This window comes from Galeopterus variegatus, unplaced genomic scaffold, assembly GCF_000696425.1.
Source record: "Galeopterus variegatus unplaced genomic scaffold, G_variegatus-3.0.2 Scaffold491, whole genome shotgun sequence".
NCBI lineage: Eukaryota > Metazoa > Chordata > Mammalia > Dermoptera > Cynocephalidae > Galeopterus > Galeopterus variegatus.
The window spans coordinates 106,116-132,345 of record NW_007726602.1 but is presented as its reverse complement, the minus strand read 5'-3'; the positions used below and the strand labels follow the sequence as shown (position 1 = coordinate 132,345).

The window sequence follows — 26,230 nt, the reverse complement described above, 5'->3', positions numbered from 1 at the left end:
GCTACCAATTAACATAGTTTATTATAAAAGCACACTAAACAAATAGTTTCAGACTGAAGTGCAATCCCGACTTTGCATGAAATTGTTAAACAGTTATGTGTGTAAAATTGTTAAACAGTTATGTCAAGAGTTACTGTTGCTTAGGGGATATTTCTTATTAAACCAAGGGGCAAAAAAAATCTTCTGTCAAAAGGATGTCCACATTCCTTCCACAGATACCAATGCAACCAAGCAGGTGTAGCCCGCAGAGCAGAATTTTACTCTGAGCTGTATGCCACATTCACAGCATGTGCAGGGGAGAAAAAGAACTGCAGCACCAGGCTGCAATCCTGAGGGTAAGAAAGAGAATCTCAAACTCAAAACCACGGGCTTTGAATAAATGTAGAAGACTGAGTCTTGGCAGAAAGAGCTTGGAACCAGGGGCAGGGGTGCCAACACCGTGGGCACCCATGAGGGGATTCAGAGACAGCCAGCAGTCTCTCTGCTCAGCAGAACTGTCCAGACAGTGGCTGGTGCCCGATCCTAGCTGAGGACAGGAGCTTACCACTAAGACCCACTGAGTGTCCTTGAGGGACACCGCCTGCAAAGGCAAACCAGACACAGGCCTCCAGGGAGGTGGTCTCGGGCTACCCTGCAGACCCTTTTCTGTCCTCCTAAAGCCCTCAGTCAGAGAACCACAGGAAGCCCTTTTATGTACGGACCAGGGAGATCTTATGTGACAATGAGTCAAAGCTCTGGTAAACAGAGTAGGAAAAAGTTAGGTAAGAGAAATTCCTTTTGTCAAAATTCTGTTCCCACTGAACTTATTTACTATTTCAGTATGCTTCTAATTACATGAGGGACTAAGGGCCTCTCCTAGGAAATAAAAGTAAATAGACATACTTGTTGTTCTTAAATCCAGAGTGAAGGTCGTACTTGTTCCAACAGATGAATAAGCTACCCCAAGTCTGAGCTTCAAATAAGTAGAGTACTATGATGCGAAATTTGTCAAGTGCCTTTTCTCCTTGCTTAAGAAACATACTTTTTAAAAAGGAGCAACATTTTTGTAAACTATTCAATATAATGCTCTAAGAACTTTTTTCCCTCTCCCCTGTTAACTTTGATGACATTTTCTTCATTCCTTTCAAAGTGTTATTATTTTTATTATGTTTAACCATCTGGCCAACTGCTTTTGCAAGTAATTAAAAAGCTTATGGGGCTTAGAATTTTAATTAGATTATACAATTTTTGATGAATGAGGATGAGGAAGAATTTAACTGCTTCTTTGCAAGAAAGAATTATCATCCTTTTTCCTGCCTTTGCCTATTTGTATCATAAGATTTTTTTTTTAACTGAGGAAAATAAGTTTGAATTGAAGTTTCCTGAATAATAATAATGTTGAAGGGTACCTATGGCCTTTGCACCTAATTTTCCCTTAAATGGACTCAGCACCAGCACTGATAAATTCAAGCAAAGTGTACAAAATTAGAGAAAATGGGGAGGCTGGAGTAGGTTAGCAGTTTCCATGAAGAGGTTTTCTCTGGCCCAAGGGGTCATTCATTCTCAGATCAATTCCTGTCTGCTCAGATGGGTGATGAGGGCCCCAGGCTGCAAGACAGCAGGTGTGAGCAGATAAAGAACACCAGAACGCTTCCTGCCCACAAAGAAGTAGGGTGAAGGAGATGGTGGATAAGCCCAGGAGAAGAGTAGAGGCAGGTTCCAGGATGGCAGCTATGCAACAGCCCAGAGAATGACCAGACCAGATGAGGCTGGAGGCTGGAGGCTGCGAGGGAGGTCTCTGAGATAAAGGGGACATAGAATTGGTGGACTGAGAGAGTGGTGATATAAGAACAGAAAAGGCAAGGATAAGGGAAAAAAAAAAAAAAAGGGCAACTAGAAATGCCCACAAAAACAAAAAGCTGTATGAAAGGCACAGCTTGGTAGAGAGCAACCACTCAGAGGCTTTAAGAAGGAATGAAATGAGTTTCACCTAAAAGAATGAGTAAGAAGCTGGAAGATACCGGGGACGTGGAGAATAAGATGTTTCCTCTCACTGAAGGCAAGGAATGAAACAACTCCAGGGAATAAAAAGAAGGTCAAAGTACTCATATGAAGTCAACTGGGGCATGATTTTTATGTTGCCTACGAAAGGAAATGAATCCATTAGAACTTGATATCAGGAACAGTCTCCTTTGAACATGACATTGGAACCAAAAAGAAATAAATGTAGGCACAGCCCACTATTTGGTTCTGCACGATATAATAATGTCAATATTTGTTTGTTTTAAACATTGGGCAACAGCCCATAGACAAAGCAAGGAAGACCTAACTGTAGTTATAAAAAAGAATGTGTAACAACCTTGATAGTTTCAAAGTAAAAGAAGAATCCACAACACTTGAAAGGGAGAAGGGAGAAGAATAAGAGAGAGCAAGGATGCTAATTCCTCACCTTCAAAAATGGTACAGAGAGAAAAAGAAATGGAGGCTGAAGTGCATTATTTAATGTTATAAAGGTAAACAACAGAAGAATAAAAACAAGTGATAGCACCAGAGAGCAGAAGGGGGAAGGGAGGTTAGAGGTGAGCTAAGTTGGATTAATAGATAAAGGTTAGGTGGATAAATCAACAAATAACAGCAAATTATTTACCATTTTGAACAAAAGTTGTTTCAAAGTGATTGTGCCTTGGGAGAACTAAAATTAGGTTGGAGAGAATCAGTTCTTTTCATTGTAAGATTTCTTTTTTTACTATTTGATATCTAGTATGTATATTAGTTTGATTTTTAAAAAATTTGGGGGTAAAAGATTAAAAATGTATAACTATAAAATCCCTTCTCTGTCATTTTACAGATAAGGTAACACTGTGTGAGGAGAGAGGCCACCTAACATCCTGGTGAGGATGAGGGCTCAGGAGTCAGCGAGCACAGCCCCTCCCGACAGCCCTGCTGGCTGGGGACCAAGGACACAGAGGAGATGAATGTCATACTCCTCACCCTAAAGAGGAAATGCAAGCCACCCCACAGGATGGTTCTAAGTGTTAAGTGAGACACATATGAAAGTGGCCAGGATGTGTCAGATGCTACAGCAGTGGCTGAATGTCCCCAAACCAGTTTACGCTCATACTGATACAGATAATTGTAAGGTAAAAAGCAAAGCAAGAACTTGTAACAAGTTCAACACCTCCGTGTCTCAAGGTTAGCCGGGTGACCCTGCCCAGGTTATTTAATCTACCCAAGCTGTACTTTTCTCATCCACAACCTGGGTGTACTGCTTTTTTCTAGCAACCTCGTTGGGTCCGGGAATTGTTCATGGGCTCCTCCCCCATATGCCTGCTGCCTGATCTACCCTCTGTATAATTCCTTCTACCCTCTGCATAATTCACATTACGTTTACTGTTTATAAGTCTACGGCTGTCCACAGGGAGAATGAAATAAAATGAATTGAGGAGATAATATCATGAAACCAGCCTTGAAACTAAGAATGCTATATGGGCTTTTTGTATCTTTCCAGGTAAATAAATAAGTAAGAGAGCCAATAGAAACTCATGATGTCAAAAATGTTACTAGTCTTTGCAGACAAGAATGCTAACCAGATGCAAGCTAACTTGACTTAAGCATATTTATACAAAGAGATCATATGAAATTAGTAGATTGTCCAGAGCATCATCTTGACACTAATAATGAAAAAGTACTTACAAAGATTTTTTTTTTCCCAATAAGAAATATCTCTCTAAATATCTCATAGTATCCTTAAAAACATCATTGTAAATTTTAATTACTTCCAGAAAAAAAGACATGGTTTAAACCAACAAACTCTTTCAAAGATAAGTTTCAACGGACTGCACTGCCTATATTGTCTCATGATTAAAAAAGCATAACCCAGGGCCGGCCCGGTGGCGCACTGGAGAGTGCACCGCTTGGGAGCGCGGTGGCGCTCCCGCCGAGGGTTCGGATCCCATGTGGAGACCGGTTCCCGCTCACTGGCTGAGCACGGTGCGGGCGCAACAACGAGGGTTGCGATCCCGTTGCCGGTCCCCGGTACGGGCGCGACACCGAGGGTTGCGATCCCGATACCGGTCAGTAAAAAAGACAAAAAAAAGACAAAAAAAAAAAAAAAGCATAACCCAACCAATAGACTATTTAACCCCAATTAACTAAAATAAAGTTTTGCAACTTTCAAGGAAATATAACATGTCCTCCTGTTGCCATGGCAATGCCTGTGCTCAGCGCCCCTTATTAGTGATGGAACTGCCAAGTACAATCAGTCTGTGTGGGAGTGAGAGTGCGTGTATTTTTTTATACATTTCACATAGGGAGCCAGACCTTATAAGGACAGAAGATGACAAGGTGTCCTGATGAGCAGGCACCTTGTCCAGGAGCAGAGAGAAGAAAGCCTATATACATCTGATGGTATTAAATCCTTCCCACACATTCTGGACGATGTTTCTCCTCCTCCCATCCTATCTCACAATCACACATGTAAATATGAAACCCAGTAATGAAGCGATGGGAAAGCAAAGAGCTGAATTAATTGGATAGTGAATTACTGAATACACAGAGAGGAATGAATTTTTCTCAAGCTATCTCATAACTTCACTTTCTTCCCTTAAAATGACAACTTGAAGTGGAATACAGAATGTGTGTGGTAAGAAGCAGAGATCCCGCTGTGGATTTTGCATCGTGTAACATGAGTAAAAATAGAACACACCATGAGAAATGGGAGCAGCAGCAATGTCACTGAAACAGTTCACTTAAGGTGCCCCTTCACCTTTTTCTGAACGGCATTTCTGTTTAACTGAACATTTGCTGTGTCACGTTGTGAAGTGTGTTGGAGGTGTTATATCCCATACTGGTTGAGATCTATAAAAGTAGTACCTTCACCAGAACCTACGCAAGCCTCTAGTCTTAACTATCAGTAGACAGGAAATACAAGAAATACTGTAAACACCACCATGGGGATGCAATCAGCAAAATTCCACAATGTGGGGAATTCTACAGCCTCCCTACTCAAAGGACCAGCCACACAGGCATCACCTGGCACTTGTTAAACTTGTGGACTCCCAGGCCCCTCCCCAGACCTGATGGATCAGGATCTTTAATAAGATCTTCAGGTGATTCATAGGAACATTTAAGAATCAATGTTCTATAGGACAAACAAAAAACCAAAACATCAAAACAAAACAAAACGCAGAAACATATACACAGACAGAGAGAGATGGAAGTGAAGCCCATAAGCTGTAAAAGATTTTAGAGATGTATCAACTGAATGCAATATGAGTGTGCTGTTCAGATCCTGATTCAAGAAATAATTACGAGAAATATTAATACGCATGTTAATGTTTAAATCAACTAGTATATTTGGATTAATAGGTGGACTACTGTAAAAAAGTTTATAATTAATATAAAAGATACATTACATTTTTTATAGAGTAGCTTCGCTTGTAATTCTGTAAGTACATACTAGGCAAAGTGGAAGCTAACCAAAAGCTAAATGACTCTGGGAGAGTAACACTGGATAATTTAAAATCATCCTCTGTAGAACCCCAGTACCCCAGTACTAAGAATAATTCAAAAAGTTTCATTGAAATGGATGATATTAACCATTAGGTCTATGAAAACCTATCTGCAGCACTGCTTGGTCATATGGAAGGAATCAGGAGATGGCAGGTTTCTCAGCAGAGTGGGCAGGAGTGAAAAGAAGTGACTTTGGGCAAGTCACTACCTTCTCACCCACTGTAGGTGGGCTCATCTGCAAGGAGGTGAAATAACCACTGCTGTGCCTAGACTGCGGAGCTGTCAGGTTCAAATGCAAAAACAGACTTGAAAGTGACTTGGAAATCATAAAGCACTACTCAAATATTATTGGCATTTTTTTCCCCCCAAACAGAGGCAATCTGGTCTACAAGCATAGGATTTGGAATCAGACAGGATCCTAGGTCAGTGTCCCAGCACCACGTGGAAGGGGAACAAGTGAATAAGCATCTCATAGTCCCAATTTCCTCATCTGTAAAATGACATAATATCCACTGTGACAGATTGCAATACCGTCAAACTATCTTTCTTCCTCTCACTAGCCCCTTCCTGTGCAGCCCCTTCCTGCGCAGCCCCTCCCTGCGCAGCCCCTGCAGGAGGATTAAATGATCTACCTGTTGATGTCGGTTGTGGCCAAGTGGCTTCTCTTGCCCAGGGAACATGAGTGGAAGTGGCATGTGCCCCATTGGAGTGGGAGCTTTGAGAGCCACTGTGTGAATCTGCCACCACAGTCTCCCCTCTGCCATCACAACCGCAACGACCTAGATGGTGCTTGCTCCTTTGGCTGAGTCTCAGAATGAGGAGGACACGGCCCAGAGCAGCACCAGATCTGCATGTGAGACTTTGAAGTTAACACCTTCAAAAAGTTCCTATGGGATAAAACACAACTATTTCCAATTTCTCATTTGTGTTGCTCTTAAAATCCCCTTCAGGTCCATAACACATTTCTGTACCTAGCCTTTGCTCTGAAAGCTTATATCTGAAGGAATTAAAAATATGCCATTCTGGCATATCGACTATTTGGAGTTATAGGCACTTAAAAAACCAGGTGCCAGAAGATTCTGTTTCTTAAACAGAGGAGATGATATTCCCATGTGAAAGATGCCCTCCCTATACTAGAAGGAAAGCATCTTCATCATCAAAGACAGGAAGTTAAGGCAGAAAGAATTCTGTACAAGCATCATTAAAAGAACTCTTTAAGTCTTCCAACATAATTTAGTTGCTTTTTTACAACTTACTATTCTATGTTCAATTCAGTATACAAGTGTTTGACTCTAACTGCTTCTTTGGGTCTTCACTTCCTTGTGAAGACTCCCATGCCATGTAAAATGTATATGCTTTACTTCTCTTAATCTGTCTTCTGTCAATTTAATTCTCAGGCTGAGCCAAAAAAAACACACTAAAAGGGAAGAGTAAAGTTTTGCCTCCCCTACACACCATACAGCCTTATAAATTCTAGCCTTTCTTAACTATGCAATACTTAAAATCCTTAATCCAATTTATCTAAAAATACACAAAGTTACAAGATAATTTACATAAGCATAGAATTTTTGAATGTGTGTTTGCATTTTTTTTAGAAGTTACTATGGTATAAAATACAATTGGAAATACAGGAATGTGTCTGCCTTTTTGATATTTCACAAGAATTTATGTAAAGTTCTTGTACCATCATTCTTAGAATACTTCTTAAAATAATTTTAAGCATTGAATTCTTAAAATAATTTTGTTTCTCTCACTTTACTTACTAATTTTCAACACTTGTGTCATTAGTGTTACTTAAAATGTTTTAAAACAATCTAAACTACAGCAGAGTCTTGGAAAACTTTCCTCTTAATAGGTATGTGAATGAGGTAGCAGCGGTGTGTTGAGTGATCTTCATCTTCAGGAATATTCCATTGCATACTCACTTTTTAACTCCTGGAGCTCACACTGAGATAACCAGCCAGAAGGAAAACATCCAGCAGTTGTTTCCCTATCATTTTTAACACATTGATGGGTGTAGGCTTTCACTGTAACTAAAATCATGAAAACAGCACAGCCAAATACCCACCAAACCATGTGGACTCTTTCACACTACTCCAGTGAACCATTATTTAAGCAAAATAAATGGTAAAATGAGTGAGCAATTTCTGAAACAGAAATAAGAGTTCTAAAGTTGGATTTTAGTTGATAAAAAAAAGCTAGAAAAAATTTGTTTTTATTGCTAACTTTAGGTTGCCAAATAGGTACTCAGAAAGTTATTTTTCTGATCAAAGTTGTTATTTGTCTGCTTCCAGGGACATCCATCAGAACCTTGGAGTATTATCAGTTTTGGGGTAACTTACGAAGAGAGGACACACTGGAGGTGCCCCGAAGAAACTGGTGCAACCCATCTTCACTGTCACTGGAGCTGGCTATGCTGTTCCTCATCTCCAGCATGGTGATCTGTGTGCAAAGGCTGAGCTGGTGTTCCAACTTTTTGGCCTTCTGCAAAGCAAAGTATTAAGATTTCTGAGATTTATGGGATTTGAATTATATATTCTTTGTAAGGAGCATATACTTTTCCTTGAAATAAGTTAGTGCGTTAAAAAGAGAACCTTATACACATTAATGCCCAATCAATGTAAGCTATGATTTTTATTATTATCTATTATTATGGATACATTATAAAAATTTAATACACTCAATAGGCTATTTATTGATCTGAAATAATAAGCACCAACATAGTTGGATAAACCGCCTGGACAAGACCACTTTAAGAAGGCACACACCCAGTCTCGTTATCCCTGGAGAACAGTCCTCATCACAGAAACAATGTTTTGCAAGTTCTCTTCCATAATTATTTAAATTTCCTTTTGAACAAATGTGGGGAAATTAAGACCAAACTGCACATTATTTAATATCTATGCAGCCCTGAAATTCCACACCTCTCCTGTCACCTATGGGTTTCTCGGGAATTGGGCTTGACCGGGAAGGCGTGCAAGACTGGGAGACGAGGACTGGCTGGTCAGCTTAGTTGGTTAGAGCGTGGCACTGATAACACCAAGGTCCAGGATTCAATCCCTGTACCGGCCAGCCATGAAAACAAAACTAAACTAAATAAAAAGTCTGGAAGATACCAGTGTTAAAAATGCCAACTTCCTGCTCACTGGGGTTTGTCAGCCCTTCTCTGTGTGCAGCCTCCCCACTGCTCTGCCTGCCCTGGCCTGCTCCACCCCGTCTCCCTCCACTCTCGTACCATCTCCTTAGATTGTCTGAAAGGCTCTTTTGAAGAGGATAATACCTCATCACAATAAAGGTTGGTCCCTGACACTTATAGATTCCTCTCTCAATAATGGCAAATGTAATAATTACAAAATACTTCCTTGCTCTTGAGAAATGATCCCCTGAAGGATCTCTACATTACAAGGTTCTCCACTGCACTTAAAATATGACTAGTTAATGAAAATTCAGGAAAATATACATTGCATAAAATGAGGTATACCACACTATACATATTTATTTAACAAAATACATGAACTTAGAAAAACACTTACTTTATCATTTAAGGTGGGATCATTTAATGAGTAGAGCTTATTTGTAATGTCTTTTCCTATAAGATACCTAAATATTTCATACAGGAAAGGTTCTGATTCCAGAAAGTAAGTTAATCTTTCTCTTGACCAGCATAAAAATCTGCAGTTATCATCTGCAATAATGGTGACCTGCCGAAGACACAAACATACAAAGAAAAAAGTCCATCTATGCATATGAATTATGACTATGGCAATTTGAGGGAAGGGAAGAGTAGAATAATTCAGCAGACATTATCACGGCAACACTTTTTCAAATTAGTTAAATTAAGATCCAGTACACACAAGCTTCTATAACTATGTATAAAATTATGTTTGAAAACAACAGTCTGGAGACTAAATGAAAGCAAATTCTCTCTGTTCTGTTGTTGTTTTGTCCTGTGAGGTCTAGTGACAGAAGAATGGCTGCTGTGTCAATACCTCTGATGTAGAGTACAACAGACTCATGTTGCAGTTGGACATACGACTTACAGCTAAATATTTCTTTACACCCTGCTGATTACAATGAGGTTTAAGAACACAGCTTCAAGTAAATGAACTGAGGTAATATTTGTGAGCAAGTTGTAGACGAAAGACTTTCTGCCAATGTTGCAGCAACATGGATGAGCCTGGAGAAAATTATGTTAAGTGAAATAAGCCAGACAAAGAAACAGAAACACCACATGTTCTCACTCCTAACTGACTGTTAGGAAGGATAGAAGGAAAGGAGGGAGGGAGGAGGGAGGAGGGAGGAGGAAGGAGGGAGAGAGAGAAGGAGGGAGGGAGGGAAGGAGGGAGGGAGGGAAGGAGGGAAGGAGGGAAGGAGGGAAGGAGGGAAGGAAGGAAGGAAGGAAGGAAGGAAGGAAGGAAGGAAGGAAGGAAGGAAGGAAGGAAGGAAGGGAAGAAAGAAAGAAAAGACCACAACAATACATTGAATTTTCAGAAGGAGAGAACAAACCTAGGGATACTAGAGATGGGGGGAAAGAAGGGAGGCAGTTTGGAAAATGATAGGTCAGGCAAAGGGCATAAAGAAATATCACTATTTTTAAGAATGAATATGCTAATAATAAATTAAAAATTAAAAAAAAAAAAGACTTTCTGCCCAAATGATACCGCAAATACACACTAGAGACTGGAAAATTTTAAGGGCCCAGGCTATTATTGATGAATATGGCTTGTGAGAGTCCTTCTGTCATAGACCTTTCAAGGCTAGCTCCAGCATAGCCCACTGGGGATACACACAAAGATCCCCCAATAAGTTCTGAGCTGGGAAACCCTTAGGAATTTTTGCATAAGAAAGCTGGAAGGCACTATAACTGCATTACACAGAGCTCAAGTATTCCTCAAATAAACCCCTCCTCCAGAGTGAGGGGCCATGCCCCTCACTGCCCAGTGTCTGGAAGCCCTTCCTCCCACGCAGGTCCTCTTCCACCAGTTAATACCCTTTCTCCAAGCTTCGTGAAGGCACTCATATCACTAAATCCAAACTCATCTGTTGACACATCTGTCTCTCCTGAGCACTCTAATAGCAGGGATTGTGTGTCTTCATGTGTGAATACCCAGCTTCCAACACAAAGTGGTGCTCAATGCATGTTTATCGTATGAAGGAATTAACAAATGAAAATACCGTTGAAGGCAAAATCCACTTTTACATCTAGTAGAAGATTAATAACGATTTATTAAATTGACCTGAAGTTCTATCTGGGCCTCAGAGCAAATATTTCCAAAGGAGCTCTTGCCCCTTTGTAAATCACAAAATTAAACACATTTCAGATGACAAAGGGTATTTATGTCTACCAAGAGAGAAAATGAAAAACCCAGCTTCTCTCCATATATCAACAGGCCGAAATCTGATCTTTAGCAAATTAGAGGGTTTGGCTACTTTAAAAAGGGGCTAGTGTTCCCAGAAAAATAAGTTTGTATTTATTTATTATCTTAAAAGTAGGAATCCCCCAAAACCAAACTCATTTGGATTTAAGAAATGCACCAGCAGCTCTAAGTCTCCATAAAGCACTAAATTTCATACATTCTTTCAATATACATTAACGTGCACATGCTTTATGCCAGATACTGTTCAAGGCACAGAGGTTACAGTGGTGAAAAAGAAAGACAGGATCTTTGCCCCATGAAGCTTACATTCTAGTGGAAGAGGCTGATAATAAATAAATATGACAATCTCAGGTGGCAATAAGTTTTGACAAACACAGAACAAGGGAAAGTGGTAGACAATGGCTAGGAGGTGACAATCACACACAAAGCCATACACTTTATATATGTGTTGTATTTTTAAACATTTAAGGTGCTTTTATATCTACATGTAAGTGGATCTTCGAAAGTGCCTATAAGACAGATAATATTCTTACCCATTTTTCAGATGACAAATGAAAAACAATGAAAATTTATTCACAAACACATGTTTGTGGTGAGCCTTGCACTTTTGACTTCTAGCCCAGACATATTTTCCTACCAGGCAAAATCCTACTCAATGCATCCCATATTCATCAAGATGATCACATAGAAAGTATTTTGGTCAAGGGAACACAAAGTTGGCTGCACAGTCCATTGAGAGTCCCTCATGCAAAGAACAACTGGACACAATGTCATGAAGTCTACATTCTAATTGAGAAGCTGATAATGAAGAAAGCTCACCCCAAGATGGCAAGCTTTATAGGAAGAGAAGTATATGGTCAAATCAGCCCAGAGGAATGCCCATAAACAGCAGGAGGTGGGTAAATCAATGGAAGGCAACTGAAAAGTATTCCACGGGAGAATTAACAGAAAGATGAGCACTGTGCACTCATGGTGGCCCACCCATGCACCAAGGGTTAGGAGAACTGAGGTCCCTGAAAAGATGTCATCCATGACTTTGGAAAATATAACTCACATGTGGTGGGGAAGGAGTTAAAAGAGGAGTTGGAAATCACCCAGAAAAAGTAGAAGAAATTTTACCTAGGTGACATGTAAGGCATTTAACTTCTCTTCCACCATTTGAACTACCTCAAGCTTCTACTCAGGCAATGATATTTATTCTATGACACTATAATTTGCTTAGCAAATCCATTTTTTGTTGATGGCTGAAAATGACTTTAAACCTGTTTAAATTATTATTAAATATAATTTTACCAACAGTATTTAAATAATAAGCTATACCTGCAGAACACATGAGAAACTTATAGCTCCAAGAGAGCATGCATTTAGTTAGAAGCCAGCAGTTAGCATGCTGACCAAGGCCATTTTACTTGATAGCTAATGCTTCATTTCTGCCAAAGAGACAGTTTTATTTAAAGATTTCCTGTCACGGCAGTCAAAGTGTATTTTTAATGAGGATTTTGTAGAAAGCAACATAAAAAAATTTAAGGCTTCTGTAAAATAAATTTACTTCTTAAGTTATTAGGGTACTTCAGCAGGGGCATGCTTCAGTTCTTGTGAAGAATTCTACTGAAGAAATAAAAGAGCGCACGGCAATGGAAGACACAAAAAGGTATCTTTCAGGTAGAGAATTAGACTGAGCATTTGCAACTATGTTTGCAGTGATTATCAAAAGATACTGGGTTGGTCCCTCACTTTAGATTCCAAACCACTTCTACACCCTGATATAAACAGTGAACCGCATCCCAGGAGAACGAAGGTGTGTGAGGGAATTGAAAAATGTGCTAGAATCAAAAATGTAAGTCTGACAATAGGACTGGTTGACTGTCCTGAGGGAAGAAGTCATTATTTTCTTCATGCATTTTAGAGCATTTCACACTCCAGGAACATGAAAGTGTCCTAGAACATGGTCTATTCAACTAACACTTATTGAGTTCACATAAGCACTAAAATATGGCACAGTCAAAACTGGCAGATTAAATTGCTTCACAGCTTCACTGAAATATTTACATAATACTAAGATAATGTTTTCTTTAAACACCAGTTAAAACTTACTGTTCATTTATTTTACAAGAGTGTGGACATAGGCCTCCGAGACAGTCCTTTTCCTTTAAGTCAATCAAGCTTTGATTTCTGGCTTCTTAGCACCAGGACATGCTACCAGCTATGGGAAGGCAACAGCATGACAGAACACTAAAGAAACACATGTGAGTGGCAAAGTTCACTTGATGTAAAATGGCATGAATGATACTACTACTCAAGATTCTACCACAGGTATAAATAGCAACTTTGGTCTGTAAGTACCAAAACATCCTCCTAGAGAGAATAAACTGTAAGTTCAGAATCTGTTTTCTCATCTCTATCACTATGCCTATTATCCTTATAACTACTGTACATTTACTGTAGAGTAGAATATTACAGCAACGCTCACTGTACAGTCTCAAGGCACAGCCATTGACTCCACTTGCCTTTTATTTCTTCCTTTTCATCCTATGTACAATTCATTAGCACCCCAACCACAGAATGAATTTAAAGAAATAAAAATTCAAAGGAAGTAGCTCCTTGTCAGAACACCTGAATGTGGTCAGAGTTAGGGAAAGATGAGATTAGCAGGAAAAAAGCATGTGGGTGGACAAGTCTGACCACGGATATTTCAAGTGTCCTCTGCCATTGGCACAGGTAGTGAGAAGTTAGCCCTGGGAGCATGTGATATTTTTCATTTGGGAACTTGCTTCAGTAAGAGGTAATATATATGCTCCTACACAGATGTGCAACAGCTATTTTTTACTCTTGAGCATCTGCCAACAGGAATATTTTGAAAGCAGTGAAAGCACAATCTCTCCCAAGGGCTTACTCTTCTGGAGTCAGCTCGAACTGTGCAGGACACAGACTGGATGATGATAGGGTAGTTTTTATCCACTGACCAACCAGGAAATGCCACACCAGACCCTAGGCAGAGAAAAGCTAAGTGGTGGTAGGAAAGGCAGAATAAATGTCCTTCACCCAGATACGGTACCTCAATTTTGGTCATGTTTTTGGAATCTTCACAGTATATCAGGAACATTTCCCAACTACCAAAATCCAATCCCCAGTTCCCAAGAAGAGAAACGTAGTTAGTGGCCAGAATTCCTTTATGTCAACTTAACTATAAATATAATTTGAAATCCAGTGGAAAAGACAGTACATGTTAGTATCCCCAGCCTTTTAGTGGTCACCTGCTTCTGGAAATGGGAGACTTAGTTCCCACTCCATCCCCAACTCCCACTCTTTCCTGGATTACATGAGACTGAGTTATTATATAAAACCACTTGCTACTATACACAGAGAAACAGCTGCAACAGAGAAATGCTGGGCTTTGGAAGAAGATACTGCAGGGAGGTCAGAGGAAATAAGGAAATTAAAAAGAAGTGGCCCGGCACCAGTATGTAGATGGTGGTGATTAAAGATACAATATGAACAAAAGTCTCAGGTCATACCTGACCTTTACAATAACAAGGTGAGAGTGTAAATTAGAGGAGCCTGGATACAGCATTAGCTTCTCCTTCTGTATCTGAAACCCAGCCAGCCTGGGAATAGTGCTACACATAATCGGTGAACTTGTATGGGACCTTCTAGTAAATGCACAGAACGTTAGCAAGTTACATGATTACTCAGGTAGCATGGGTGCAGGGTAGGGCTGAAACCATCAGAAATGAAATAAACTAAACTGTATATTGTAAATTTTCCTTCCCATTTATCTCCACTCTTGTGGTATCCCAAGTTATACAGCATCTCAAAATGAGGCTCTAAAATTAGATTTTGCTATCAAAAACACTGACATTTCTTCCTCCCTCAGGTGCTAACATCCCCTTCAATTCCACTTCCTACTTAAACAGATTTATCTTCTTGCTCATAAGTAATCCTGTTCTCAGGATTACCTTACCACTTTTTATCCAGAGGCTGAAACTAAAGGAAACTCCCTGATTTTCCTGGTTACTTTCCTACCAATGACGAGACGAATAAAACAGGAGAGCAGGGCACTTACAGAAAGAATCAGAACAGAATGCCACGTAGTGGAGCAATACATTACATTTCAAATACAAAAAGAATCACACTGAGTATTCCACATTTGAATTATTGCTACTAAGAAAAACTTCACTCTTTACCTGTAAACATAGTCACTACGAATAAAAGAGCAAAGTGATTAGATTTTTTTCACATGGATTAACAAAATAAGTTATATAGGGCAAAGCCAGTTTTCTGTTTTCTCCAATAAAAGAAATTAATTACATGTTTTAGAAACACTGATTATCTCGAACAGACATTTTCCTTTTTCTCATAATAAAAGCATTAGATGTGTTTTCTTACAGAACAATTATAAAAATTCAAATAAGCAAAAAGGAAAAAAAACCAAACTCACAACCTAGAAATAACAGTGTTAACACTATTTCCAAATTAGGATTAGGATTTCTAGACCTATTTTTGTTGCGTATATACACATTATTTTAAGTTTTTTAAAAAACAGGATCCCTACTGGCCAGCTGCCACAAAAAAAACAAAACAAACAAACCCAGGATCATACTATATATACCACACGGTAACCTCTTTTTTCGATAAATTATGGCTACTTTTCTGTTAATACTCTTTGGATTTTGAATGAAACATGAACTAGTTTCAATTTCGCAAAAATCATGCTAAAACATACCTGAAATTTTTCACCTTTGTGCATCTGAGTTGATCTAAATTCAGGAGAATCTATGAAGGCACAGGGGTAAATGTTATGCAGAAAATGTCCTCGATAGGAGACTTTCATTCTGATAACAGAAATTCATGTTAGTAAACACACAATTTCACAAATAACATGATAATCCTTAAAATCACCATAATCTTATAAAATTGTGTTTAGTACTAAAGTTTTTAAAATTCCACAGATAATGGACGTAATTAAAAGCACTTCCTGAGGCAGAAGTATTTATTTCAAAAAATACAAGGGCACTTCAAAAAGTTCTTGGAGAAATAGAATTAAAAGATAATATGAATCTTTCCATGAATGTTTTGAAATACTCTCATAATGTAAGGAAAAAAACCAGCATCCATACTGAACCAGACATGTGCCTTCCGATGGTTACCATTGCTCATATAGGTGGAATGGTAGTATAATTTGTTACTCAAAATGCGAGACTTTTGAGAGGGAATGGGTACTATTAATAATCACGCCAGCACACATATACTGGCTCTCTCCCCAGAAGACTGATATTCCTAGAAGTTATACTTTTGTGATGTTTAAAAAAAAAAACACCTCTGAAGCATGCATAAGCTCCTGAATTTTAATGTCTAATTTAAACCTACTTCGATTTTGAGTAAATAAAAGGTCAAAAATGATTAAAAATATTCACAATTAAAAAATCCTGACACCAACATGATTCACAGCAGTAAATTCTACCTGGCTTTAACACATGCTCTATACTGTTCCAGGGTGTCATTGTAAAATGAAATTTCTAATTTCTTGCTACCCCCCTCCACCTCCCTCTTTCCCACCTCTGGTGGCCTCAGTCCTGTTCTCTCCGAAGTTCAGTGAATTATTGTGATTGTTGTATCTTTCTTTCTTTTTTTAGTGATTTGTTCAGAAATTGGTAAAGGGCCACAAAAAATGATTACATTGTATAATATTGAATATACTAATTATTCTGATGTGAGCACACAGATATGGATATTCAACGCTGTACCCCACAGAGATGTACAATCAATCATGTTTCAATAAATTAATTAATTTAATTAAATTTCACCAGTGACAAACTGTGCCTGCTTCCTCCACTACTTGGCAACATTTCCTTCCATTCATCTCCTTCCCAGAGGCCATGAAAAGACTCAAGGCAAACTAGGAATTTCAATTTCCATAGATCACTTACTTTCCCTTCAGGAGAATACTCAGACGATCATCAACTGAGGTTTTGTCCTCGGCAGCATAAGTCTGGCCCTTTTTCAAGGTTTGGATCATGCAAAACTGTCCAGTTAATCTTCTGAACAAATCTGGAGGGACCCGGAGTGGTTCAAACAACCGTCGGTAGACACTGCTGAGTTCCTTTTCAATCTTCACCTGAAATGCAGCCAGGACTTGATGCTGTGCTAGTGCAGCAGCCCCCAACACTGACCACTGTGGTCTCAACACGGTGTTGACAGTAAACAAACCAGTGATCCACATTATTACCTTTCTGTGTTTGGGTCAATGGAATTTCACACACAGAGAGTAAATGGTGATGTAAGGTGGTTATACCTTAGATGAAAAAAGGGCTTTTTGCAGTTAGACTGAACTACTGATCACACCTCTTCCTATGGGCTATAAAGCAACGGTTGAAGTTTTGAATGTTGTCACACTGTTCCCTTCCCAATCTTAAAATCTTCTATAAATAACACAAAACCTTTTCTGTGAAACAAAAGGATTCGCAGAAAAAAATTACACTAACTTTTACATGTTATAGCAAGAAAATAAACATACAAAATAGGAATCAATGTGGAAACAAATTTACAAAAACAATACATACATTAAGCATTTTATTTCTATGCAATTTAATGCTAAGATAGGAAAACAAATCCCCCCCCCCCCGCAATCATTGCTTCACATTTATGTATTCTCAAGCAAAGTGAAAGAAAAGGGTGTAAAAGCATTTCAGCATAGCAGTTGCACTCTAAGCTAAGATTAACTCTGTAGAATGGAGAACTCATTGGTAAATAAGGCTGGCTCCTGGAGGAAGAAAAAAGCAAAAATGGCTTAATTGCCTCTACTGTCAGATTCTCCATGGTCCAGGTCATGCCCTGTGTTTGGGCCCAGCATTAATCTCCAGAAGCCATACTAATTGGGTGGATGGAAAACTGTACTGCACTGTGAATTAACTTTGGGGTCCAAACCAAACGATCATCTGTCCCAATAAAATCTCTGGCAGATACACTATGCAGCCTATAGACCCATGACAGCTGCTCCACCCTGAGGTCACTCTAGCATTAGCAATGCTCTTACTTGTCCGGCTGTTTCATTTCAATGAAGAATCAGCATTTATAGTTTTCAAAAAAGTAGGTTTATAGTCTGAGTAGAAACAAAAGCACAGATATTAAGCAATTTATCTTCCTGGTGCTATGATCACTCTGGCAACTTCTGAACCTTATTATTTTGGGGTTCCAGCAAGTTCTGATATTTAGGAACTGTATCCTCATTTTAACTATCGTTTACTACTTCCCTTATGCCAGAGCTCTCGTAATAAGCATTTAAAATAATTTATTCACAAATATGTACCACTTCCAGCATGTACACTAGCCAGTGTGGCACAGTAATGAACACACAATCTGAAAACTTTATTGACATATTCATCATCTGCTCATCCTGCAAATCTCAGCTCAAGTCCCAATTTCTTCATAAGGGCCTCTTAATTCTTCTCCTCTTTGAAAGCAGTCACTCATCAAATGTTTCTTTTGAGCACCTACTGTGTGCCAATCGTGACTGACGGAAACAGGGGATACAGCAGTAAGTGTGGCAGATTATATTACTGTTCCCAATTATTTGCTGCTCTCAACCCCCATAAAAGGATTACACATCCCCTCACCCCACCCCACCCCCCACATCATCAAGTTTAGCCATGCTTTGGCCAATGAAATGTGAGAAGTGACAAATGTCCCTTTTGAGCAGAAGTGTTTTTTTGTTTGTTTGTTTGTTTTTGTCCTTTTTGAGACCGGCCGCACCGCACTCAGCCAGTGAGAGCTGTGACCTCACCGGTCATCCCTATATAGGATCCGAACCCGCGGCCGGAGCGCTGCTGCACTCCCAGCGCCGCACTCTCCCGAGTGTGCCGCACTCTCCCAAGTGCGCCACAGGCTCGGCCCTTGAGCAGAAGTTTTAAGAAACATTGGGTGTTTCCCTTTTGTTCTCTTGTACTTTTCTCTCTGCCATGAGAATACAAGGGCCAAATGGAAAGTGCTGCTTCAGCAGCGACCCTAAAATGATGCATGGATGGAACAGATCAGGGCTGACACACAGCTGCTGGGGTCTAAATATAAGATGGGTGAGAAAAACAGCCCACTGCTGTGGTATATCACTGAGATTTTCAGGTTGTTTATTACATAGCATAATCTAGAGAAAACTGACTAATTCAGTAAAGCAACACAGACAGAGTTACTATGTTTGAGTTTCTAGTGAAATGCCTATTATACATATTATCTGTATCATTCAAATTGTAATCTCCTGTGAATTGTCTAGTTTTCTAACAGTCTTCAACATACAGGTCTGTACTTGAACGTAACATTAGGGTGAGTATTTTATCTTTTACTTTACTGAATGCTTGTGTTTAGGAAAGTCAGTAAACGTGTCTGGAGTGATCTCTAGCAGCCCTGCTGTTTTCATACCCTATTTTTATTTTTGATATGATCAAGGAAACACATAAAGATAAATCAGAGTAGAAAAGAAAAAGCTAAATACTGGTGTTTTAGTAACAACCCACCAAAACCGCTGATTTCCTTAAATGAATATTTGGGCACAAGAAGAAAACATAGTCTTTACATTAAAAAACAAAACAAAGCAGGAACTATCTGTAAATCATTAGTATGTTTACAGAAGTTGCCTATAGTAAGTAATTTTATAACTAGGCAAAGATATTCCCAAGTGACATTTGAATATCAATAGACAAAATAAATAATCAAGTAATATGACTAAATAGAAAATATTATTCATATTTTCTCATGCCTAATGATTTAAAAAGTTTGAAAAACTCTTTTAAAGAACAAATTTCACGGTACTTAAGTGTTTTACTTTCAGGTACATCCAAACAGAAGATCTAATCTTAAGAGAAATGATATTGCAGGGACTAATGATGTTAGATATTCACTCACAAGTCTGAACAAAACACTTTTGAAAGCTTTTAGCTTTAAAATCACTTATTAATTAATTTTAGTAATTACCGGTCTTTTCTTGTACAAAAGATATGAAAGATGCAAAATGTTGACACCCAAGAACACAGAGTTCCAGATCATTATATCCAAGGCACATCGGTAGAGAGTGGCCCAGACAATATAAAGGGTACATCCTGTTGAATAACAAAGTTAAAATGTTAGATATTTAAAATAGCTTCAGTGGGTAGCTTAACAAATTTATCATCCTCTCTATATAAATCAAGCACATTTTAGAAATGCCCAAGCCAAATATTCATTGTTACATTTTGTTTTTCATCTGATTACAAAAACAAAACAAAAAAAACCCCACATGATTTGTTGCAGAAAATTTGTAAAGTATAGAAAACATTTTTTAAAAGGTAAAAAGTCCAGAATTCTACTAATTAAAGAAAACCACTGTTGATAGTTAATGCTGCCTTACAGTTTTCATACTGTTTTACCTGATGGCAAACCTATAGCATACTCAATTTTAAAACCTACTTTTAAACCTATTTTTAGCATAGCTTTTAATGACTGTAACTAATTAAATCATAATTTACTTAACCATTCCCCTACTGCTGGACAGATAAGATTTGGGGAGTATAATTTTTGTAAGTAGCAAAAACACCTTTATACATAAAAATTTATCTGTATTTGTGATTGTTTACTTAGGCTAGATTACCTGAAGGTGAATCAAGAGAATGAACTTTATAGCTTTTGATAATATTGAAGAATTGTTTTCCAAAAGGTTTGTACAAATTTGCAATCCTACTACTAGGGAATACCAGTATCATGTTGTCAATATTATAAAATCTGAAAATTCTTACTTTTATAATTATGAATTATGAATACATACTTAGGAATCACATATTGTATTTTATTTTGCATTTCTATGATTATTAGTAAGTCTGAATATTTTACCAAAATATTTTAGCCAACTGGATTTTCAATCAATGACTATCCATTCATCTATTGGAATCTTCCTGTTTTGTGTTATCAATTCTCTTACCTTACATAAAGTATCCCCAGTTTCTTTTGATCTATTTTGTCATGAGAAAGTTAATACATATTTTTAATTTAAAATAAAATTATCACTAAGATATAAATATATTGACACATACACACAAAAGCTAACCTCCCACTTTAAAAAGTTATTCTTTGGCAATTTTTTATTTCATCAGAATGATTTGGGGCATCTGAGTAAAGCCCAAAATGTAAATATTTAAATGTTCTTTAAATAACATTTCATGGCAAATACTGAAGTAATTTAAAATATCATAGTTTAAAGGAGACAGGTTAGAAGAATAGAAGGCCTGAGGGAAGCCAGAGGACCTGAATTATAGTCTTGGTTTGGCCATTTTTCCCCATCTTCATTTTGGATGGGTCATTTTAATTGTCTAGGCCTCACTTTCTTCATTTATAAAGTGTTGGACTAGAAGATTTATTTGGTTCATTCCACCTTCAAAACTCTGTCCTGAAGTTCCTAATTGATTTTTGTGTTTTTGTAGGGTGCTTTTTTCCCCATTCAACACTCTGCTGTTCCTGGTGCAATCCCCACTTTACTCAGAGGTTACACAGCGCCAGAAGTCTCACAAGCTCACAAGCTGCCTTCGAGCTACATTTCAAGCCTCTTCTAGTCATTTTTCGCCTATGTTAGGCACAATGAGCTACTCTTCATTCAGCCCAATATGCTGAATTTCCCTTTCTTCTGTGACCTTTGCCTGGAAACCACACACACTCACACCCAGAGAAATCGTGTTCATCTTCTAAAAACCAGCTCCAGTGTCCTCTCCTCAGTGAAAGACCTTGCTCTGCCTTCCTACGGAACTTATCGACTTCTCCATTCCCCTGGGCACTGGGTACACACTTGCACCACAGCATCTGACACGTCACATTGTCACTGTCCGTCTGTTTTACTCCCAGCCCCCATAATAGTGTCTTTCTCAATGCTGGAGACCACCTTCCTAAATCTTTGTCTGACACATTACAGTTACTCAAAACTGCACCTGAATAAATGGATAATCAGGGAAATAATCACATAGAGAGTAATTTGTCAAGTATCACTGGCTAAAATAATAGATTCAATTGTTTCAATATTTTGATGTGAATCAACTTAACCCACTTCATCAGGGTTACTGGGGCCAAAAACTGTTTTACTTGAACTACTGGGTCTGGATAACTGTGTTCCTAATCTTGCTTTATTGGCCACAGCAAGTTAGTGCCTTTTCTAATAACAACAGTTAAAACTATATAGTACTTACTATGTGCCAAGCATCTTCTAAGTACGTACATATACATATAGATGTGTATGTGTGTCTGTATACACACACACACACACACACACACATATATAAAATCTCACACACACAGTCACTTAATTCTTACAAAAACCCTAGGAGGTGGTATTATTTTCACCCTATTTGACACATGAGGATAATAAAACAATGGTAAGGCGAAATCACTTGCCAAATTACACAGCTAGCAAGTAGTAGAACCAGAATTTGATTCAAACAATCCGGCTCCAAAGACCACACTCATACATGAATGGATTTTCTGATACCTGGAAAACCTAAACAACATATGAAAACATACTTATGTTTTACCCAAAGTAAGTAAGGGAGAGACATGGCATGTGACGGCCTATGTTCTAAGTTACTTGATATATTGTTAACTGGATAACAAAGACTTACACTTTTTGGTATGCTATACACCTGTACACCTGACAGGGGATACTCTGAAGCCCCAATACAAAGGCCATCTGCTGCCAGTTATAGAAAAGTTATATAAAATCTCAGTTAGGTATCTTACCTATAGCTAACATCCCCCTAAGAAATATCATATGAAGGTGAACAGTAGTTGGAATAACCAACCCAACTGCAAAACAAATATTTGCTACATGAAAAACTAGATGATGTATCTCTCTCCAGTTTTCACAAGTGGTCTCATTGGAAGGCACAGGTATGATACTTTCTAACTCAGGTGTAAAGCCTATTGCAGTTGGTTCTGCCAATTGGCTGGTCTCTGTATAATTCATCTTGAAAATTCCTGTAAAAACAAATAAACAAAAAAAAAATCATAAAAATGGCAACTGTATCTTAACATCCCTATAGGTGTTATACCAAAACTATTTTTGTGAATTAAATATTGGCAAATGTTCTCCACTGCTTATGAATTAGATAGACCTGGGTTCAATTCCCAGATCTGTTTAAATGTATCCATTTTCTTACCTGTTAAATGATGATAATAATACTTCATTTGCTTTATGATTAAATGAAATGAAATATATAAAATAGTTGGCACAGTGCACAAGTATTCTCTGACATATATTTATGTGTATGTGTGTGTGGAAGTATATGTATATACACATACTTGATGAGGGAGGGAGAAGTAAGGGAATTAACTAATCTAAAAATACAATTACCAATGTTCATAAACCACAGCAATTACAAAGTTATTTAACACAGTCTTCCATCATATTCCCACTGGTGACACTGAATCCCAACAGAAAAAATAACTGGAAAAACTGATTTTTTTGAATACCTACAAAAAAAAATTAACACCCTCATATTCACTATTTGAAGACTTAGGATATTTAGGCTTTCTTTTTTACTGTCATTAAATCACTATATCATACATATATATATTTATTATCATATATGTACATAATTTATAATCATATACATTACTATAAACATTTATGTATACACAGATAGATAAAACATTTATACTTTCTTTTATTGTCTAATTTCAATCTCTACTTTCTTTCCCATAATAATTCTAGTTGGTAGCATCTCACAAATTAAAAAGTAGTAAAATTCCAGTTTACTGATATGTAGGAGGGGTCAGGTATATATATTTAACTATTTAATATTAAAATCTATAGCAAATACATTTCAAAGAACATACATTTTACACATGCTTATGTAAAAATTAACACAAAGTGGCACTATTTCCTGACCATATTACCTGTCCTTGGTCTCTGGTCCTTAAAAACACTTTTTCTATTATTACTTACACAAACTTGGTCCTTGACAAAAACTATGTAGGTTCACAGAATACATGAATTAATCTGTTTCGGAAAAAAAATTCCAAATGGGGACCCAAAATACCTTTAAATTTAATTTAGAAATACTGTATGTATTTCTCTCAAAATAATGTCATGCAATTAACCTTACTCTTCTATTTGTTTTCAACCTACTAAAGTAAGGGTTTTGGAAGCAGTAGAATAATGGACAGAGGTTGGAAATTTTGAAAGGATGTAAATAGACAAATGTGAAAGAATTCCACATCTTCTAGAATGATAAAAAACATACACACAAATTTACAAACCGTGAATGAAATGATCAAATCAATTGATAAGAACTACCATTTAATAACAACTACTATTTCTATGGTACTTCAGAATGTGCTTGCACTCCCACTGTCCTGTGTGCTCTTCTAACCACCCTTGTCCCTAGGATGCAGGGACAATGCTTATTCATCTATGTACTTCCAACACCTAGTCTCTATAGATAACGCCACTGAGGCAGAAATGAAAGCCATACTGAAGGGACATGAACATGACACACTTTTAGAAATCGCTGTTCAGTCTCCCCACAGCTCTGTAGTAAAGATAGGGGAACACCTAGCCTTCCCGAAGTGGGCAGAATCAGATTCTACGCCACAAGCCACCAGGGAGTCACATAAGTCAAGGAAAGTCACTTCTACTCTTGGGTCTATTTCTTCCTTGCAATAGAGGTAGCTGGACTAGATGGTCTTTAAAAGTCCTTCAAGTTTTATTAGCCTATGGTTCTAATACACACTTATATAATAAACTAATCAATACATATTCCCCTGCCTACCCTCTCAATTACACATGTACTTCAATTTCAGGCTTTTATATGTTCAAGTGGCACTACACGTACCAATTTCTGGTCCAAGAAAAATGATAGAAAAACTACAATCTACTGACCCAAGAACCAGAAAATAGTAATGCCAATCTTTATTTATTATTATTATTATTATTATTATTATTACATTCTAAAGTAATAGCAATTTTTAAAAGGTGGGATCCTCTTACCACATATTTTGACACACAACACCTAACTGTATGTATGTATGTATATGTATATATGTATAGTCTATTGTGAGATGCCAGTTACCTATTGTCAATAAATACTGATTGGATCTTACTGGCTTCAGCTTATTTTGATGGATTTAAGTGGCTTATACTGAACTATCCTAATACAGAGAATAAATTGGCCTAACGAGGAAGTTGGTAAACTTTCAGATTAATTTTAACTAAATTAAGAGAAATTATCATCCTCTCACCAGACCCTCAAAGCCAAATTTCTTAAATTAGCTGTTCTAATAAAGTCCTGTTTATCTATTGGTTTTTAAATAGGTGTTTGCAGGGCTAAATAGTTAAATGGTCAAACTAACATTATACCTTCACCAAACTACAAACACGAAGATAAAAGCAATGAGCAAAAGTGGTGTGAGTAGATTTAATTCATTCTGTGATTGTAACTGAATCTTTGTACACCTTCGGAATGGCAAATGGCACTACGTTGCTGAGAGTCTCTCCACACGTATTCATGCCTCAAAGCAGGCAATTTCTGGGACTTATCTGGCCAACAACCCGCTTCCCAACGGCTCGGAGATGAGAGAGCGGATGGGTGGCGAGTGTCACGGCCCCCCTGGGACCCCGTCTCCGCTCCTAAGAGGAGGGTCAGTGTCAGCTGTTCTCCTTGACCAGGCGCTCTCGGGCCGCGCCACCTCACCTCTCTCCCAGCGCGGAGCAGGGGTGCGCGACACCACGCGTCCGACTACGCGCGGCTTCCGCGCGGGACCCAGCGGCCCCACAGTGCGCGAGGAGGGGCCTTGGTGTGCTTGGGGACCGGGAGCCCCGGGACCCCAGTGGAGAGAGGAGCAGCCGAGCTCGAGAGCCGGCACCCGGAGGGGCCGAGCGCCCGACGCTGGCGCTGCCTGACCCGAGCTGCGGCAAGCTGACACTTGAGGGTGGGAACGGCGGCGCTCAGACCCGGGCAGAAGGGCGACCTCCAAGGACAGGGAGCCCGTCGAGGGCAAGGCCAGCGAGGAGGGGCAGAGGGCGGCGCTTTCGGGGCCTGGACATAGAGAACGGGCAGCCGGCGCTGGGGCCGGCAAAGTTGCTCCCAGTGGAGCTGGAATCCAACTTTTGCTTCCCGATTTGGCCCGAGGAGCGCGAGGTTGCAAATAGCCAGGCGCGCGGGGGGAGCCGGCGGCACCTGCACCTCCCGCTCCTTACCTGGCTTGTTCCCGGCACGAGTCTGGGCGGCGCTGGCCAAAGTTTGGGGCGACAGAGACGGGGCGCGGAGCGCGAGGGACAAGGACGCAGCGGCTCGACGGGCGCCTGACGTGCGCGCCTCTGCCGATGGGCGGGTCCGGAGGCTCCGCGGCCCGTCGTATAA

General features: G+C 38.8%; 1 protein-coding gene across 1 annotated transcript in view; it reads right to left on the bottom strand.

The window, feature by feature from the left end:
- BVES (blood vessel epicardial substance) overlaps positions 1-25,491 on the bottom strand; it is a 31,261-nt gene extending 5,770 nt beyond the window's left edge. The window contains exons 1-7 of the mRNA XM_008569395.1: positions 25,348-25,491; positions 22,608-22,844; positions 19,830-19,954; positions 16,796-16,983; positions 15,592-15,700; positions 9,024-9,191; positions 7,833-7,974 (exon numbers count right to left, since the gene is read on the bottom strand). Coding sequence (XP_008567617.1) covers positions 7,833-7,974; positions 9,024-9,191; positions 15,592-15,700; positions 16,796-16,983; positions 19,830-19,954; positions 22,608-22,833 — 958 coding nt within the window. The 5' untranslated portion in view covers positions 22,834-22,844; positions 25,348-25,491. The remainder of the gene's footprint in view (positions 1-7,832; positions 7,975-9,023; positions 9,192-15,591; positions 15,701-16,795; positions 16,984-19,829; positions 19,955-22,607; positions 22,845-25,347) is intronic.
- Positions 25,492-26,230: the final 739 nt, after the last annotated feature.